The sequence below is a fragment of the Hippocampus guttulatus genome, chromosome 6 (assembly GCF_054856545.1).
Source record: "Hippocampus guttulatus isolate MCC_2025c chromosome 6, RoL_Hgut_1.0, whole genome shotgun sequence".
Taxonomy (NCBI): Eukaryota; Metazoa; Chordata; class Actinopteri; order Syngnathiformes; family Syngnathidae; genus Hippocampus; species Hippocampus guttulatus.
In genome coordinates this window covers 13358170-13378385 of record NC_141266.1, presented here as the reverse complement: position 1 = coordinate 13378385, position 20216 = coordinate 13358170, and the positions used below count along the sequence as shown (strand labels likewise).

The 20216-nt window shown below is 40.8% G+C and overlaps 1 protein-coding gene across 1 annotated transcript in view; it reads right to left on the bottom strand.

The window, feature by feature from the left end:
* LOC147203581 (dynein axonemal heavy chain 11) overlaps window positions 1-7557 on the bottom strand; it is a 36913-nt gene extending 29356 nt beyond the window's left edge. Inside the window, exons 1-20 of the mRNA XM_086113235.1 lie at window positions 7491-7557; window positions 6750-6961; window positions 5896-6117; window positions 5647-5814; window positions 5409-5525; window positions 5158-5295; window positions 4950-5065; window positions 4662-4866; window positions 3760-3861; window positions 3281-3676; window positions 2757-3089; window positions 2062-2316; window positions 1816-1985; window positions 1518-1740; window positions 1309-1425; window positions 1126-1212; window positions 879-1037; window positions 592-675; window positions 324-482; window positions 114-236 (exon numbers count right to left, since the gene is read on the bottom strand). Coding sequence (XP_085969361.1) covers window positions 114-236; window positions 324-482; window positions 592-675; window positions 879-1037; window positions 1126-1212; window positions 1309-1425; window positions 1518-1740; window positions 1816-1985; window positions 2062-2316; window positions 2757-3089; window positions 3281-3676; window positions 3760-3861; window positions 4662-4866; window positions 4950-5065; window positions 5158-5295; window positions 5409-5525; window positions 5647-5814; window positions 5896-6117; window positions 6750-6961; window positions 7491-7557 — 3453 coding nt within the window. The remainder of the gene's footprint in view (window positions 1-113; window positions 237-323; window positions 483-591; window positions 676-878; window positions 1038-1125; window positions 1213-1308; window positions 1426-1517; window positions 1741-1815; window positions 1986-2061; window positions 2317-2756; window positions 3090-3280; window positions 3677-3759; window positions 3862-4661; window positions 4867-4949; window positions 5066-5157; window positions 5296-5408; window positions 5526-5646; window positions 5815-5895; window positions 6118-6749; window positions 6962-7490) is intronic.
* Window positions 7558-20216: the final 12659 nt, after the last annotated feature.

Below are 20216 nucleotides of genomic sequence, written 5' to 3'. Positions count from 1 at the left end.
TGCAAAGATATTCTTAGCCTTTCTAAAAGCACAAACGAAAAGAATGTGAGGCATAAAATATTTTGATGACATTGATATGATTGCCTGTTAATCCATCAACAACAACAAAAAACCTTCTCAATGGCCATTTCTTTAACTGCCTTATCCACTGTGCAACGAACAACTTCTTCGTAAAGATGAAGTTGCAGAGCCAAGAGGTCTGCCAATGTCGTATGATCAGTCACAGTGAAGTTCATCTGTTAGATAAATAAATAAATAAATAAACAGAATGCAAAAACATGTCATTTCTATGTAGCAAAATGCTGCTCTCAAGTAGTATGCACCTGCATTGTCCTTAGTAGTTGTACCCAGTGGCGCTCTCGAATTGCAAGGTTCTGTAGCTGACTCACAGCTCGCAGTGACGTCAACAAATTCTTCACAAAAAGGTCTAAGCCAGAATACACATTCCATACACGAGCCTCTTTGTCAAGCTTTCGCATGTCCTACACAAAGAGCAGGCTTGTTACCATCATTACTTAACTGTATTAGACCAATGTAACAACCAAAGAAGTGGTGCACGGCAGGTGAGAAGCTCACTGTTGGTGATCTGACCTTAGCAAACCCGCTCAATTCCACATCTATCTGTTCGACGTTTATCTGCCTCCATTTGCTCTTTGTCCAGTGGTCCACATTGGTCTGTATAGATAAAGACACGTGCATAAGGGTCAATGGGCTGAGGGACCTTAATTGGGGCATTTAGCGGCAAGAGAATCAATGACCACACAGACAGCAGGCTGGTCAGATTATTGAATTATTGGCTTTTGTGGCTTTGTAGCCACAGGTATATTTCCATTTTCGTCTTGTTTTTTTTTAAACTTTCTAACTATGACGTTACTCACATGAACAAATATGACCATGTCCCACAGTTCTTTGAGAACAGTGATCTCTCGTTTGCAGAGCTTAATGTCTTTATAGTCAGGGATCGTGACGTCAAATAAGTTTGTTGACTCCTGCAACGCTGACAGTTCTTTGTCCATGTCTCGGATTGCTTTCTCAGACTATGCAACAGAAGACAAGAGAAGAAATATGTTACATAGTGTCAAATCTAAATTTATGACCATAATTAGGTAACAGTTTAACTCCTACTTTATCCAGACTAATGTAGGGATGAGACGTTTTGTAACTGAAAGGTGCAGTTGCTCTGAAGATGTCCCTGAATTGGCTTTGTTTCACCTGAAAAAGAAATTTCAAAAAGCTTCATGACACAATTACATCCGCGTATGCTCCATTTTATTTATGCAGAAGCAGGAAACAGAGATGAGTTGTGACCTCAAATTCCAAGCAGCGTCTTCGTAAAACCATCACTTCTTCATTTTGCATAGGGGACACCTCATGCCTCACTTTTAAGGACAATTTTTTAGCCCCATTCCATTTTTCAGGAAGTTCCTAACAAGTGTGGTTGAATTGAAAAGATTTCCTCATTTGCGAGTCAGAAGTAAAATATAAAAAAATAAAATAAAAATGACAAATCCCTTTACCTCGAGCTGTAAATAGACCTTGTCCGGAATGGTCACTGCATGCCGTTCTAGGAGGATGACTGTGTCTCTTAGGGGCTCAAACATCTTGTCGGTGACAGCTTGTCTGTCCCTCATAGCCAGGAGGTGACTCATGACTTCCACGAGACTGCTGTAGTCTCCTTTCGGCAAACACTTAGCAAGCCCATCAACGGTAGTATGGACAAATCCTTGAAGGTCATCAAGGCTAAAGGGAATAATGTGAAATGTAAAAATGGCATAGAGACAGTTTTCTTTGTGTTTTAGCAGCGTCAATGGTGACCTGTTTGTGACATATGTCAAGAGGTGCTCCTTAAAAAGCCAACTCCACTTCTTAATAGTGTTCAACAGAGTGACTTTGAAGTGCTTAATGTCCACTCGAAACCATCCATCAAATACCCTGGAGTCTTCAAGTTTGCATGTTTCAGAGTACAGGTCCTCGTAGTAATCGATCTGTTAAGTCAAGACCACTGTTATTTATGAAAATCTCATGTGATTTTGGAACGGAGATGGCGAAGACGCCTTTCACCTGCTCTTTGAAGTGATCAACGGTAGGAGGGCTCTCTGGGAGAATATCAGCTCTGTGAGCCTCAGCCTCTTCAGGTGTCAGCGCACGTGCATACAAGAGAAACTGGCTGAGAAACTCTGCCCGGTCATCTTGCCACAAATGGGCGTAGCAATCAAACTGTTGCTGGTACGATACGGCTTTGTTGAGGACGTTTTCAACTCTTTCCATCACTTCCTTCCGCAAATCCAACAAATCAAGCATGTCTTCCATTACATCCTGTAAGGAGTCAATCACGTGACAGTCGTGTGTAAATATTATACGCTTTTTCGCAGGTGTGGCAAGTGAGGACATTTTACATTTTTAACTCTTTCCCTTTTCAAAGCCTCTTTATTTTGGAAGGATCTTCTTCCCTACGCCACAATGACTTGCTTGTATGCATTCTTCTCATTTTAAAATCACACCATACGTTGTGTAGTACAAAATCTATTGCATTTCAGGAAGGTATATTAATTCATCAAGAGTTGATTATGAGAAACCCTTTTGCTTGTGTGTACAGTACCTGTCTTGAACAAAAAATATTCAGGCTTATTCTTCCATTGCATTAAAAATACCGTCACGATGAATCAATCAATTAACTGATCATTAATAGTCAATGAAGGAAATGTTGTCAAATGCCCATTCCTAATTGTAATTCAGAAGCCAATGAAAGTCAGTACCTGATAGCTGTCCAAGCTCACATCAGCAGACAACTTGTTGATATTTACTGACACCTTAAAAATATCTCCAACAAGTCCTTCTACAAGCTCATAGAAGCCATCTTTTGCATCTCTCTGCAGGGACGGATGGAAGCTCATGCCCAAGTCCGTGAGCATCAAATGAGCCTCAAAGAGAGGGGCCTGCTTGTGACATGAGTCCATGTTGTCCACAATGAATTGGAGTGACTGACCAATGTAGCCAAAGAGCCCCTCCACCACCATCTCGTCCATATATTCCATGTAGGATTGCCAAGCGTCTGAAGTTGGGTCTGCATTGAAGAGCATCATGTTCTCCTAAATATGGTTCAGAGGATTGTGGACAGGAGAGAATATACATTACAAAAAGCAGCGTGATCAGAAGCAGATTCCGTCCTGTTTTGGATCTTTACATCTTACAGGTACAGTAAATTTCTTGCTACATTATCAATGAGTATGCATGCGGAAACCTCGATAAGAGAGAATAAATGGTACAAATTGTGATATACCTGTACCAACTTGTGGATGAAGTCTCCATCTTGTTTTATGGAGATAGATATCTTGCTAACACGGTCTCCTCGGTCCTCAAGCTGTAGTAGTGAGTTTTTCTTGTTGTCCTTTCTGCAAAACATAGTGTGCTTGCTCCAACTCTTCATCAGTGATTGCATGGCATCACGGTTCTCCTTTGCTCTACTGGCTCGGTCAGCAAGGTCTTGGACCTGTTTTTTGGTGATGCATATGAAGCTCCAGCAGTCTTGGTGTTGCCAGGTCAAGTCGGTCTCTGCTCTTTTCAGTAGTTGGTCTACTGAGGCCAGTTCATCTCTGATGAGCGGGAGTTCAATTTCGAGGACAGTCTGTTTGAGTTTGTTGTACCACTGCACTACGAGCTGCAAACTCCTCACATACTAAAAACATAATAAATGATGAGGATCTTTTAAACACTGACAAAACAGTAAGAGGTTCTGCTGGTCGCATGTGCGCTTCTAACCTTTGTGAAGAGGTCACGTTTCTCAAAAACAGTCATGGCTGCCACAGGAATGTCAATGTTGAGCGTTTGAATATACTTAACATCTTTCAAGACTTCAGCCAGCTGGGGACCCAAAACAGATACCAGTGCCGATTAGTGAGACACTGTTTAACTGTGGACAGGATTAGGGTTTTTAGCAGAATCTCACAAAACAGAGGTTCCGAAAAGTGCAGGGTGCACCCGCGAGAGGTGATAGATGCATACTGGAAAATCATGCCTTTTGTGCATTTAAAGAGGGTAGTTCAATATTACGGATTTTATTGCATTTTATTTAGTAACATTAGTTTATGCACTAAAGACAATGTTAAAATCAATGATTTTGGATTTTTTTTTTTAGACGCATTATGTAATACGTAAATTGCAAAAGAAGCTGAATAAATTCTTGCCTGTGGCGCAACATTGAGTCGGGTCGGTTGTGCCCACGGGCATACAATACAAGTGATGACATGGATGAAAGCATTGTTAGGGTTATTAAAAAAATAAATAAACGAATAAAGGAGTTCCTATATTAATGTCACATTATCAGTACAGATATTTGATATTTTTAACATTAATGATCTCTATTAAATGCAACCAGTCCAGTGTGTACGGTGCTTCTTGCCCACCGCAGCAAAAATAGGCTCCAGCTCACCGTGACACTGTTTTAACTGTTGTGCATAATAATTAAAAACATTGGAATCGAGCAATTTTGCAACCAAAATAAATAAATAAATGCATGTCACTCTGGTGGTTTTATACATTCAAATCTCCATTATTATAGGAATCAATCTGATTTAATGTAATTATTTAATTTATTTACTATGACTTGCTAGAACAAAAACAGTGCTCTGGGTGTCTTACTGAAGTGTAAAATGTGAACTCACCTTGGGATTGAAATTGACTGAGATGAGGTCATTTGAGGAGTTTCTACATAAGAGCGGTTGTTGCAAATTAATGTGGCAAGCCTGAGTCAAACCATTACACCACTTAGAGTAAACTTGTTCCTCACATATGTGTAGACGACTAATCATCTCCTTATACATATGGTGCACTTTTGTTGTATCCATACCTCCCACAGATCTGAAAACGCTGAATAATAAGTCGTGAGTTTTAGGACACTATTGCTTCCACATACACTTTATAAACTGTAGAATTAAGTCGTTTCACTCAACCTTTCAAACACAATTTGTAGTTTTTCCCATGGGGTTTCAATGCGTTCTCTGATCATTTTTGCCCATTTCAACATTCCGGATACACAGGCCATGTTCTTTCCAAAACAACTTCCAAGCTGTAAATAAAGAGAGAATAGAAAGCGAGTGCTGCACTAACCCAACAGGGATTTTTTTTCCTTTTCTTTTTTTTCGTAATATTACTACTTACCTCATTGAGTTGTGACTGAAAGAGCAATTTACATGTGTCCAGCTCATCTTGAAACTGTTGCAGCAGGAGAGGAATGTTAGGACTAAATATTTGCCTAATGTGCTCTCTCTCAAGGAAAGGTCCAACAATTGTTAACAGCTGGAGACAAGAACAGGAGAAGGTGATGACATGATTGTTTGCTATCACATGCAGTGTCTGAGCCACCTATACCAGTTTGATACATCACAGTTAGTAGATCGACATTCTCTTACTTTAAATACTGCTTCAAGTCCTGTGCAATCGTGAAAGACTGAGCAGAGGAGGCTTGCAAATTGGCATTCAAAGTCCACAATCTTCATTTTGAAATCCTTGTATTCCTTCTCAAAACCCTGTGGCGATATCATGCATTGTTAGTGTGTGAAAACAATATCTTCAGTTTGAATTTGGTTAATTTACTAGTTTGAAGAAAACCTTATTGAATATAAGTCATGCTCTTCAAGAAAAGCTCACCTGGGAGTTGCAGTCAAGAGGGCTGTGATCACTGTGTATTAAGAACAGGCAGTGCTCACTGAACTCTGTGTACATCTGAGCAGCATGCTCATTGTAGAGTTTGCCTTTAGGCCCACCAAATTCCACTTTTTCTAATCTTTTGTATTCCAGCATTATTTCAAAAATGTCCTGTAATGGGGGGGGGGGGGGGGGGGTAAAAAGTATACTCATACCCAACATGAAACATACTGTACAAAGTTTTATCCTCACCTCTAGCTGTAGCATGCGGTTAAGGAAATTGTTGAAACGCGTAAAAATGATGACAGATGGGAAATCCCAGGGTGCATGTTTTGCATGACTTGCCAACCTCTCCCTCTGGCTCTGATAACTCTTTTCGAAACATCGGAAGAGTTTTATCACGCTCTTCAACATGTGTAGACCTTCCTCTGGGTCTTCCCGCAGTAATAACTCAGTTGACAAATATGCACACGCCTGTAAGATAAAATAGTACACATGTAAATGTGGTAATCAAACTCATGGTTGACATCAGCAATGCAGTTTTTGCATATACTAGAGATGCTCCAATCAATTGGTGGCCAATAATATCGGTCGATGTGATCGATATGGTTGATACGATCGTGAAAATTTGCATGATTAGTGAATCCGATCAAAGGCTCGACAAGCCAATGTGAATGTCAATGGTGTAGTGAGGGAGTGATATATTTATCCCCAAGTGTTTTTCTATGGTTAAAAAAATTCTTGTATCTATCTTAGGAAAACTAGTACAGACATGTTACCGTCCTTACATTCTATTAATTTTTACCGACAGTGCACAGTGTATGGCCAATGACATCGATGAATTGTCATGGATGTGATTATTCCACACACAACTTAATTTTAAGTTTTGTTTAGTTTTTTGATTAATCAACCATTGAAGTAAATCCATAGTTGTAGCTCTAAAATTGAAAATTTTACACTGAATCCACGTGATCGGAATAGGTTTCGGCCAATCATGCTCATGGAAAATCAGTATCGGTATAGGCATCTTAAAACCTTGATCGGAACATCCCTGAGCCGATATAATACTAGCACAACAACTACAATGGTAAAATCACGAGCCATACCTGTTCAATGAACAGATTGCAGAGCTGCTGAAGTAAGACGACAATTCGTGTTGGGCTTTGATATGGTTGGCAGCTAGTCCAGATCAGGAATAACAGGTGAAACAGTGTAGGTATGGAGGCTTCAACATCTGGGAAACCTTGATTTTCCATTTGAGAAAGATGAACACACAGTGGCTGTAGATGGAGGTCAATGTCCTCTGCTTCTTGGAGTGCTTTTGAGAAAAGAAAGTCACAATATTAGTTTAAATGATTCATCTCCTTGGAAAATTTCAAGGGTGCACAATCTTTTGCAGAATGCTAAAGGTTCTTGGGTTTTAATACGAGTTTTTAAAATGGACGATGAGGTTTGCCTAATGTTCAAAGGGAGTTCATTCGAACGACAGGGACCGGCCACGAAAAAAGCTCTGCCTTTTGGAGTCGCCGCTTTGTCCTCAGTACATCCAGAAGGCTTTTGTCAGCTGACCTGAGGCACCAAGCAGGAGTGTAGGGGTGGAGCAGCTCAAAGAGGTTAAGATGGGGCAAGACAATTTAAAGATTTGAAAACAAATAAATCTAAAACATTTACTCTAAAATGCACAGGAAGAAAAAAGGAAACGTATACACATCAAACACAAACATGAAAGCCCCATGATCGGAAAAAAATCTGTAAAAGCGTTAGGGCTAGGGAAAAGTCTCGGCTTTCAGTCTGAACTTTGCATAATTATTTAGTGTATTGTTTTTTTTGGAAAAAAAAAATCTTACCATCAAATACATTTCCAATCAGTGTCTTTATGACAGGATGGTAGCTGCTTTCCATCATCTCCAACATCTCTGCCATCTTCTGGATAATAGGGCTCTGAAGCTACACAGGGAAACACACCGTCTATAGCAAGGAATTCCAGGTGATGAAAATAAAGATGACAATTTAATCGGTGCATGCCTGTTGATATATGCTCTGAATATTGCGCTTCCTGGAAGCCCAGAACCCCAGCTCTGCAGCAGGCCCGGGATTATTGCCAGTCAGAAGTACGTCTGATGAATCCTCCTTCAACATTCTCTGAATCAGATTGGTCCAGTTGCTCACCTGGGTCTCTATGTTGTGAGCCAGTGTCCTGTCATAGCTACCATACATTTGGGTAAAATACATAAATAAACAAATACATGCATACATTAAATATACTCCTGCACCATTAACTTATCTTGATAACATTTGTGTACTCTTACATTTTAAAAGTACTAGATACATTTTCCATCCAGTCAGTATCAGGTGGAACAGCGAGGACAGATTCCCCCAAAGCACGTCTTCGCACAACTGATGTTTTATTGCATATCTTTTGTGCATGTCGAGTAATGTCCTCAGACAACAGTTGTGGCCATGTGTGCTGGTTTAGACTGTTGGACAGCAGTGGGGTACATATCTTGGAAGAACACAAGCCAAGTAAAAATCAACGACATCAATAACTAAGCATGTTTTGTTTTTGTTTTTATTCTTAAGAAAATGATGGGAATGTTATGATATCACCTGTTCAACTATGATTGACAATTGCAGAACTGGACATGGAGCCAGGACACCAAAAAGCAGAATCTTCTTGTAGTTTTCTGAATGGACGAGGGCACGTCGCTTCTTTGTGATATAAATGATCTTGTTTCTGACAAAACTCGGGGTCTACGTTTGAAAAATGATGCAGTAAAAACATGACCCATTTCAATGCAATTCATCTTTGCAAGCACGAATGCTATGCGAGTCATTACTGTGTTTGTTATAAGCATACCTCATTGATAGCGTCCAGGCCACCAGTCTTTGTCTTAGAGAAATAAACAGCAGTGTGTTTTTCAAAAAGCTCTACCAATAGCGTTTGGAAGTCTTGACAGGCAGCACCTTCACCCCACGTTTGAGGCTGCATTTGTAGGAATTTACAAACTTTCTCTTCGACAAACTTTACTCTTACGTCGTCAAGAAAGGAAGGCGCACCTTCGTCGTCGTCCGACATAGTACCTCACTTTACGACTCTAAACTCGAGAAGAAGAAAAAAACCCTCACGTTATACCCTTAAAAATATCCCCTAAATGATTTGTTTTACTCCCCGCGTTTGTCGACGATCCTGACTTGAAGTCCACGAGCGGGGAGGTTCAGCGTGTGGTTGCCAAGCAGCGGACAGTCTCCTCAATCACTGCCGATGACGTTTCGGGGCTCCGTCTGTCACCATGGGGAGTTGTGTGGGTCATCACGTTTGCACGGAACAAACAAAAACAATGTGATCATTTGCTCCAATCGCTATCGGGGAGGGGGGGTGCTAAATATTGTAAATCAAACAGATCACGCATACCTTCGTTGAAGAGACCATGAATTAAAATCGATAGGTACGTTTTATGAGATTGCATGATTTCAACACACCATTTGGACGGATGGTTCTTTTGCATTCATTGAATGATTTTTAACTGTGCGTATTAAACCAAACGGTCACTTTTGCAAGATTGTATTCCAGCTCGGTCTGTCGTGGTGGTTGGTTTGTGTTGCGTTGCGCATCACACACAAAAACAAATCACACATGCAGGCACGCAAGGAGAGTGAAGGTGTGGGCTCACACACAGTATAGTCAGGAAGCAGACTAGCATCTCTCCACTCCAACAACTTCGGAGTTGACATTTTACATGCGTCTGCTGCGGGGCTTGACTGACCGCCCGCCTGCAAAGCTCAAGTTGATCAGCTATTGCTGTTTAGCAACCTTCAACTGGGTCCCGTAGCGGCTCCTGAAGCCGCAGCGACCCGGGTACCTGCAGACCCCACTTGTCGGCTGTTGACTGAGAACTGTTCGTAGCCCGAAGGCACGCCCAACACCGATTGGAGGTCGTTCCTGAATTGGGCAGCTATTGCTGCTTGTGATGTGTCAATCGTGAGCGATCTAAAAGCCGATTTGTTGTGTGGGTTCCCCACCCCTCCCCCATTGTCTTTTTTTCTGTTAAAGCAGCATTTGATTGGTCAAGTTGTGTGGCGGTGCCGGTATCCACAAGAAAAGCATAAAGACAGGGCGAGGTTCCAGACAGGCAGGCACTCAACGCAGCGAAGGAGTGCGAGAGAAAGTGATAGAGATGTCAAGTGAGACTATAGACAGCTATGGAAAAAAAACAAATGAGGAGCCCATCACAAAAGCACAGTAAAATGTTGATACATTTTAAAGTTAAGAGATATTTCGTTGGCAGAGTGCAGACTTTGCAAAGTTAACATTTCATATAGAGCAGACTCCACAAAGAACCTGCATTAGGAATATATGCATACTGTTTGCCCTTTAAGTTAGAGAAGAAAAGACCAGCAAGGACCCGCAGGTCGACTGCAACTGCTGCTGTCCGTACAACAGTTCATCATCACAAAAAATCGTATCTTTTTGATTATCCTTTGCAATTTACAGTTAATATTTTTGTAGCACGCTGAGTATGTGAAATAACAAATATCGAGTCTGCATATTCTGCATCCATCCATCCATTTTCTGATCCGCCTATCCTCACAAGGGTCCCGGGCGTGCTGGTGCCTATCCCAGCTGTCTTTGGGCAGTAGGCAGGTACACTCTGAACTGGTTGCCAGCCAATCACAGAGCACACATAGATAAACAACCATCCGTGCTCACACTCACACCTAGGGACAATTTGGAGTGTTCAATCAGCCTGCCACGCATCTTTTTGGAGTGTGGGAGGAAACCGGAGGACCCGGAGAAAACCAAGGCACGGCCTGCGTCGCAGGCACAGGGACAAAATGCAAACTCCACACAACAAGGCAACAGCCAGAATCGACCCTGCACGTCTGCACTGTGAGGCCAACACGCTAACCAGTGGACCAAAGGGCCGCCCGCAGATTCTACATGTGTTTATTAAATAAGTCATTTGTTTTATACTGAGGATTGAAACTGCCAACGTGGAATAAACGTGTTTGACTGGCAAACTTGTTCGAAAGTATTTGCAAACTCGTTCAAACATGTTTTTAGCACCTAACCTACATTTTATCAGTACTTTCGAACCGCAAAGACATTCGAACGTGTTTGCAAAGTTGTAATAAGTTAAGTGAAGCCACTTTTACATTGCAGAGCCATATGGGAGCCAACATAGTCGACTCTTGTGAGGTAGCCGAGCCTAAAAAGCAAGCACTCGAAAAGGGGCCGAAATTCTCAATGATAATTGCTGTCCCAATGTAGCCAAACGAAACAGTATACTGTAATGTATTTCGCTAACTGTATATATTGTTAAATTTCAAATTTCAATATACCTTTTTCAGTGCCAATGAAGAAGTTGCATTATTATAAATTTAAAAAATACAAATTTTGTATTCGATCGATCGCATTAGCTGCACAAGCGCAGAATGAAGTGTCCCAATAGTGTATAATTGTAGCTCTATGTGGGTCATTTGAGGATCAAACCAAAGTTGCATTCACTTTTACGTTTACTGCACTGGTATTCAAGTGACGAAGCTCATATAAAGTGAGAAGTACCTCAGATAGTCAGCTCAGGTTTGCAGGTGGTATTGCCATTTTGGCTCACTTCACCAACAATTTAGGACCACCTGTGGGGCAGATTGACAGCCTGTTGCTATGGGGCTAATAACAAGTTGGAAGCAATGCAATGAAGCAGTAAAGATGAAGATGGCTCCCAATTTATGCCACACATTCAGTTTTTGCTGTAAAATCAGGACAGGTGTTAATGGTTGAAAATGTGAGTCAATGTGAGTTTACATTTCATTAAGATACAATATATTTCCTCTCAATGTGAAAAGAAAAAATTCACAAAACCAGGTTTATCACTCATCATTCATGAAGCACCAATTTGGGTCATTGGGAGAAAAAATTATCCAGTATTTTATAATACCAATAACAATAATTAACGGCTTGCCACATTAGGTTTAACTTGATAATGCGAATGTTCCCATTGTGGGACTAATACCTTGTATGATTTTCTGTCTTTCAATGAACATGTTGCCTGACTGTGAACAATAAGTTTGATTTATTGGATGGGTTAGGGCGGCTCGGTTGACCAGTGGTTAGTGCATCGACCTCACAGTGCAGAGGCACCGGGTTCAATTCCAGCTCCGGCCTCCCTATGTGGAGTTTGCATGTTCTCCCCGGGCCTGCGTGGGTTTTCTTCGGGTCCTTTGGTTTCCTCTCACATTCCAAAAACACGCATGACAGACTGATTGAACAATCCAAATTGTCCCTAGGTGTGAGTGTGAGAGCGGATCGTTGTTCGTCTCTCTGTGCCCTGCGATTGGCTGGCAACCAATTCAGGGGTCCCCCGCATACTGCCCGAAGACAGCTGGGATAGGCTCCAGCACACGACGCGACCCTAGGGAGGACAAAGCGGTTCAGCAAATGGATGGACGGATGGGTGAGAATTGTGATTGAACAATTTGTCATTTGGTTTTGACACAAAATCACATTTATCAAATTAAAGCAGCTCATCAGTATCTGACCATGAAAGTTTACTTTTCTTAATAGTCTTGTCGATGCCAGGACATGGTCCTAAAAACAGCTACAAATTGGATATTGCCGTTTAATTCAATTCATCATCAGTCTTAAATGCCAAATATTTTGCACAGAAAATACATTTGTTGCCAGTTGTAGGCTATCTGAAGTACAGCAGTGTATATGTTATCTGAGGTCTCATTACATGCATGTGTGTGACTCGAATCTGTGACACAAAAATACGAGGCGAGTGGAAATTGCTTTTTAAGGTGTTGGATCGGTTTGCACATATGACTCATATTACTGTGGTCTGAGGTTCAAATTTAGCCTTATATGCAGTTTGCATGCTCTTCAGATGCATGCATGGGTTTAATCCAGCTTCCTCATACATCCCAAAAACATTCATGTTAGACTATTTCAACACTATCAATTATCCATATACTGTAGGTGGGCATGTGAATGGTTGTCTATTCGACGACCGGTCCAAGGGCTATCCCTTTTCTCATCCAAAGCCAGTTTACTCCAGCTCCAGCTCAGTTTAATGAACAGGGCTCCAGAAAACAGATGAATCAATAATAGCGAAATTGCAACTTGACCTTGTGGCCTAAGATGCATGCTTTTCTTAAATTAAAAGAGAAGCACTTTTTTCTTCGACCACTTTCATCCTCTATTCTCATGTTTGGATCTTATATAGAGCTATACACGTCTATATGACTGTTTTCACTGATCAGCGCTTTACTGTAGTTCCCATATTTTCCTGTAGAGGGCACTAGCTTTTCTCTTTTGGCTCAATTGGACCACAGGAGGTTGGGGAGAAATTGCATGAGAATTTGGAACATACAGATTAAAGAGAGAAAAATAAAAGTAAAAGACTCTTCTTATTATTCTTGTTATTATTATTATTGTTATTATTATTCAAAATTCAAAATTGTGGCTGCCCTAATGAGGGGAGCAAACTCCTATTGTTTTGTGACCTCCCCTCTGTAGTAGTTGTTCACGCTGACAAAATAATAATATCTTGTCAGTCATTTCTTCATAAGCTGTCTCTGGAAACACACACACACACACACACACACACGCGCGCGCGCACACACACACACACACACACACACACACACACATTGACACACAATAGTTTTTGCACAATAGTTATTATCCGCTGGTGGCAAATAATAGCCCAAAAGTGTAGTTAGATGGGGGTGGCACTGCAACCTGTTGTGAATTAACATTCAACAAGTATTAAAAAAAAGAAAAAAACAGGATTGCTCTGATCTGACAGTTGGATATCTGTGTCAGATCACACAGAAATCCCACTGGTGAGTGCTAATGCTCCTGAGGTGTGATGTAAGCCCCAGAAGGTACAAATTTGTTCGCCCACACCCGAGGGCATCTGGTGATGGATATGCTGTCCTGGGGGAGTAGCAAAGACTCAATACAACAGCCGGGCCGCTTATCTTGAAAGGCTTGTTTTTAGTGCCTCCTCTGTAGTCAAACAAAAGCTTTAAGAGCCCCCATTACCTAACAATTGTTCTTCAATCCCCATTGTTAAATTATCTCTCAAACATACCGTACATATTAAAAAGCATTCGCCATGCATTATACCTCTAGCTACCTATTGATTGATATTGCTGTAATGGCTGCCTAAGAAAACTGTGAAAAACAAATAAATAAATATATATATATATATATATATATATATATATATATATATGCGCCATGATATGACACACGAAGTCGTCTGAAACTTGTCCTACATGTCTGTAATGGGTTTTTGTGTTTGTCTAATGCCTTTAAAGTGGGAAGGTGTGGGCGTTGTTGTGGAGGAAGTCCAGGTCGAGGCCGTTAGGCACGTCTCCCCTGAGGACGTCCAGGCCACTTGTGTGTGAGGGCTTGGTTGATCCCACTTAATCAACATCCTGAGAGACTGGCACTGCCCCCCTCCCTTGGCCATAATGCCGAGGGGTCACCATGGGCTCTTCCAAATGAAGTGCAACCTAGCCAGACAATGCTGCTGTCAATCAGTCTTAACCTGTGCTGGGCCCTTTATTTCTCATATAGTGTACTTCCGTGATAATTCACTCCATAAATGTAAATTCATCTCATTAATGTTTTGACTAGTGCGAGGCAAGGATAGATTTGGACCTTCTTTTTGTGCATATCAAAAAAATGACTTTTCATACAGTCTAGATGGATTGTATAAATTGACAAATCATGTATGTCCTCATGTCCTCTCCGCAATGTTAATCTGTAGAGAGGTTAAAATTCGAAGATGCTGTTTTACATAATGTATGTTAAGCACAATTCTCCTACAGGGTAAGATAATCTCCCTAAATTGATCATCATAGCTTCATGCAGTTGAAAGCACATTCATCTACAACGCAACCAGATAATGAAGACACCCGAGGATGCTTTCGGCGATTTCCATTTTATTGAGAAGATAATTTGTACCTGTTCGCATGGAACATACAGTTTGTTGGGAGGAATATCCCAAGGGCTTGTGTCAGTCCGGTACCGTTTGAAACAACTGTCAAGGGAGCCTCATAGGCCGTTTCTTGGTACTCAGGCTTGTGTGTGTGCCCTTTTGCTTTCCTAAACTGTGCATGAGCTACATGGAATGCCAATGACACATTCTGCTCGCAATGTATGATTTATGCTCCTGTGGTGCGAGCCCCACAGGCAAGAGGATCACACGTGGTTTGGAGCTTATGTAAAAAGTTTTAATATGCAGCGCTTGGCGCAAGGATTACAGCCATTCACTGGGGAAGAAGGTAGTTCAATAATTATTTCGAATTCAACAGAGACCTTGCAGAATGTGCAAAGATGTGCATTTAAAGAGTTATAGACTTATAAATAAAAACTTTGCCCGCTTTGACACAGCATGTCCTTTTAAGAAGAACAAAAAAACAAATAGTTTGCTTGAGCACAGCTCATAAAATGAACCAAATGCGCTGTGACTATTCATTACTGTCAAGTGCGCAGTTAAGGACCTCTGGAAGGTGAATAGGTCGACCTTTGGCCATGTCACAGTCAAAGCCTCAGCATCAAACCATGAGAGCGAACTGGATCACTGCCCTCGCTCCGAAAGCCAATATTCGGCTCATTGTCTCATAATATGTTACAATTCATACATGTGTCTGTCTTGTAGGTTTGTTGTCAAAACAGACTTCCTTCACAACCTGAGGCAAACTTTTCCAACTTGGAACAGATGTAGCCCATCGTTAAACATGATACCGCATTGTCCCATCAATAAAACCACATTCAAACATTTTGTATTGCTCTGCAAGTGGGCACCGTTTCTGTTGAGGCATGTTAACGGCAATTTCATGTGCTCTCACAGGCTTTCCCATTGATTTTGTAACAGTTGTCATCTCTCTCTCTCTCTCTCTCTCTCTCTCTCTCTCTCTCTCTCTCTCTCTCTCTCTCTCTCTCTCTCTCTCTCTTTCTCCCCCCCACCTCCTTAATACTTTTACCTTACAGTAAATAGCTGAAATGTACCTGACTGGAACTCTCTTATGTCCAAATGGTGGCATTTACAACCAACCCCCTTCACTTTTCTCACTGGTAATTTAGACCCAGAGGTCAGGAAAGCTTTGCAGTGACCTTTTCAACTCGGCTTTAAGTACGTTACGTACCATTTTTAGTCTCAAATAAGCTGCTGTAGTTCTAGATTAAATTGATGCTGAAAATGCATGCAAAGTCACATAACATTCAGGGGTCACCAACCTTTTTGCAGCACAGAGCTACTTCTTGTGGACTGATTAATGCCCTTTAAGCAACTCGTTTGATACACACTTCTGAAATAACACATTTGCTCATGTTACCTTTAATGGTGTTATTATTAGAATCCAATCGATTTAACGGGCTGATATTAGCTTTTTTTAAACATGTTTACACATGACCACACAAGGCAAAAATAATGAAGTTCAACCCCCCCACCCCCCCCAAAATTGAGAATTTTTGCAGTTATTCCTCTCTTGTAATGTTGAAAAAATAGTTAAGGCGAAAGTAGTGTAAAACAGTCAAATGGTCTCCTTGTAATTCATATCCTTAATGTTGTAAGCTTTAAGGGACGAAAAAGTTCCAAATGGCCACAAAACGATGTTAACACAACATGAACCTCAAAATATGATCATTCTCATGATATTGTGGTGGGGTTAGCGATGTAATAAAGCTCACCATACTGTATAAAAACTCACAATAACAAGCAAATAAAACATAATATTAAAAAAGCATAATATTGTGTTTTTGTACATAACAGCATTGACAAAGAAAAAGGCTTAGCCAATAACGCAGTAGCGCAAATTATCATGGTCCATGTAATTCACAAAGCTGAGTTCGGCTGAAGTGGGTGAAAAGTAACGTTTTTACAGAGATGTGCTGCTTTTAATATCATTAACATGACGACGACAATATCTTGGCAATTTTCATATCACGATACATGTATCGCCGTTATTTCTATGAGCATGTTTTCTCGCATTTCTCACAATAATTGGGAAACAAATCAAGATTAAAACACAGCATTTTATTTATTATATCTCTGCCACAGTTTGCATTTTCAAACGATCACGAATACAACGTTTCTGGGAAATGACAATATTCCCATCACTGGTGAACTACTTTAACAACAGACCTGCAGACAGCTTCGTGTGGTGACCCCTGTTCTAGGCTAACTGAAATCACAGAATATGGCAAAATGTAAAAGGAACTATACTATCCACCTATATATCCATTTTCTGTACTGCTTATTCTCACTCCGGTTGTGGGTATATAAATGTAAATTGCGGCTTTGATGGCTGAAATGTCAGAATTCAAGTGTCCTTGGCAAAATTCAAAACATGAAATGTTCCCTTCGCAAAGAGTAAAGTCGTAGAGTTTAAATTTGGTTCGTTTATAGTGGGTATATTATACATGTACGTATACACACACACACACATATATATATATATGTGTGTGTGTGTGTGTGTGTATGTACAGCGAGCGAGAGAGAGAGAGACCTCATTAAGAAAGTGCAAATTTGTCTATAGTTTAGTAGCTAAAAAGGCACTGCACACCCAATGGGATATTAAACATACAAACATTGCCATAGGTTCACAGTTCAGTGATATAAGGCACATGGTTCATATATCAAAATATTTACCATAAATTAGACCCCAAAAGTACATTCGTCTTCCTGCTGCTTTGGATGGTTAAAAAGCTGCAATAACTTGCACATTTATAAACCTTGGCTGTAACGCTGTCACAATTTCCCATTTGAATTTATGCAAAAAGTGCACCTCCCCAAGGTTACACAGCAGATTCATTTAGTCCTTACTGTGCCACTCCTTATTCCCTCCCCACGCCCTCCTCCTTCTCTCGCAGTCCCATTAGACCCTGCAGACTAATCGAGCAGGACCAATTGCTCCCGCAGTGAGATCATTAAGTAAATTATTTTAAGATCAAACGGTCAGCAGCCACAATGAGGTCCTATGTAATGGTAAAAGCCTCTGAAACAACCATCCGCCCTTATCTTCCCAATTAAAGCCCAGTGGGGAGAGCAGTGCACTTCTCAGGTGGATGGGCCCCATCACCGCCACCCCCACCCAGGGTTCTTTTGCTTGAGGCTAAGGTAGGACCCACTAATTGGTCCTTTGAACACAACTAACCCATCGGCAGGATCTGACTTGTATGCAGTTGGAGAGTGTGAAACCCTTCCCGGCCACATTATTAAACCATATTGATAGTCCACTTGTAACGCGTGCTAACATTAGAATGGATTACAGTTCACTTCGTGTATTTGACTTGGGTGCCAACAGGAAGCCTGGATTGTTCCCCAAAAGTGATTCTGTTCAAATCAAATATAATTTATTGATTATTATTGAAAAATGCATCCATCCATTCATTCTCTTTACCAATTATCCTCACAAGGGTCACAGTTGTGCTGGAGCCTACCCCAGCTGTCATTGGGAGAGGCAAAGTACACGCTGAACCGATTGCCAGCCAATCGCAGGGCACATAATGACAAACATCCATTCTAACTCACTTTAACAATTATGGACAATTTAGCGTGTCAATCAACCTACCGTGGATGTTTTTGGAATGTAGGTGGCAAACACGCGGAGAAAGAGAGAAATGCTTCACATTATGCTATTAAACACAAACAAGATGACAGTGGCCTGCTCAATGCAGAGAAAGAAGCGCAGGGTTCCATCTAATTTCTAACAATTACATTCATCATGATGGTGAATGGTATTTTAGTCATTAGACTTTTTTTTTTCGAAATATGTCTTAATATGCAAAAAAGGTTGGAGACCGCTGCTTTAAGGCATAATTAATGGTGAATGGTAATGAGCGATAAGGCCGCTGCACGACTTCAGCCTTGACAGTAGCCAAAAGCCACATGCACTAGCACCTCACGAGCTCCAAAACTCTATTCCTTACAGAGTACAGACTGTCTATTGCCACGCCGAACTCTAACCCGTCAGGCAATGCAATTTTCTGTGGCACGTAATAAAAAGCTATTAGTCAATGATTGCTCACTAAGTGCTGACCTTGGATGGACAGCTTTCCTTTTAATCGGTCAAAGTATTTTATACTTCTGGAAAGATGCATTTGTTGGGTCATGTGGAAAAAGAGTAAACAGTGACCAACCACATTCTACTCCAAACAAGCCATGCTTCAACCGTTTGTTCCCCTCGGCTGACTAAGTGTTGAAATTGAAGTGTGGGGTTAGGATCCAATGCAGCAAAGTGACCGGGAGAGTGATTTATCCTCCTTTGGCATCAAGCATCGCTGTCATCAATCACATGGTTTTAATTAGTGATGGCCCCCCTCAGTGGCTGACAATTGTGCATGTAATTCAATTTGGGACTCGCTTCCGCCTCAAGAACTTGCCTTAAAGATTTGTCAAGCCACAGTAAGTTCATCCACAGGGTGGATGCTGATGAGGATGACCACACACCACTTGGCCAAGAATGTGTTACATGTCAAACAATGATGTAGGGAATCACAACAGAGCTTTTGCATAAAATTGTCCAATATTTGCAGTCATTTTTTCTAATGCTTTGTATTGTATTGTACAATAGCCTAAGTCAGCACATTATGTCTGTTGCATATTTACCATGTTTGTATTGCAACAGGATGAATGGATTGATGGATCCACTTTGGAGGTGCTGTTTGAACTCAATTTTTGCAAGACAACATTTCTGTCATCCAAAGGAATCGAGACAAGCTGAAAATAAAAACAAAGTGCAAATATTATGAGACTGTTTTTTTCAGAAAAGAGTCATAATTCTACAATAAAAATGAGGCAAATCATGGTAAAAAAATTCTAAAGTTGGAAATTTATGAGAATAAAAAAAATGTAAAATGTTATGAAAATAAAGCAAGCAAAAATGTATTTGGATAGCACCTTATCAAGTGATATTACGAGCATAAATATATACATGCATTGACCACTATTGAGCATTTCACTGGCGAAGTTTAGTAGCGTGTGCAGTCAATAATTTGTCACATCAAAGCCCCGATGAGAAGTTTCATGCAATTGTACAAATGTTTATGCGGTTCCACATCTGAGGCTCCATAGTGACATCAAGCTCGTGCTGTCATTTTGCTTCCCCTTGAAGTCAGTCTTTGAATGGGGAAGACGTAACAGCCCTTTTCAGCTCACAACGCTCCCAGACAGCATCCCACATTGAAAGATTGGCTTCTTCTGATTTCCCCCACAATGGTAAACCCAACGAATACAAATAGTAAAGACCTGAGTCTTAAATAAAAACAATGACAACTTCAGAACTTAAGAAGGCCATTGAAATGCAAAAATGACAATAGTGATGATTTAGTCCTCCAAAGACACTTGAAAGTCTCTTATCTGACACATGTTAATAACCTAAAGTTTATTTCACAGCAGGTATCCACTTATTGTAGAATGTAAGCCCTTTTTTGCATATTAAATTTGAATTGTCCTTGTTGAGTCTGACCCCTGACCTACTCACTGTTACTTTATTGTGTTTCCCGTTGCGCAAAGCATTGTATTTAGGAGAAAAAAAAACGATTCACTATTTGACCG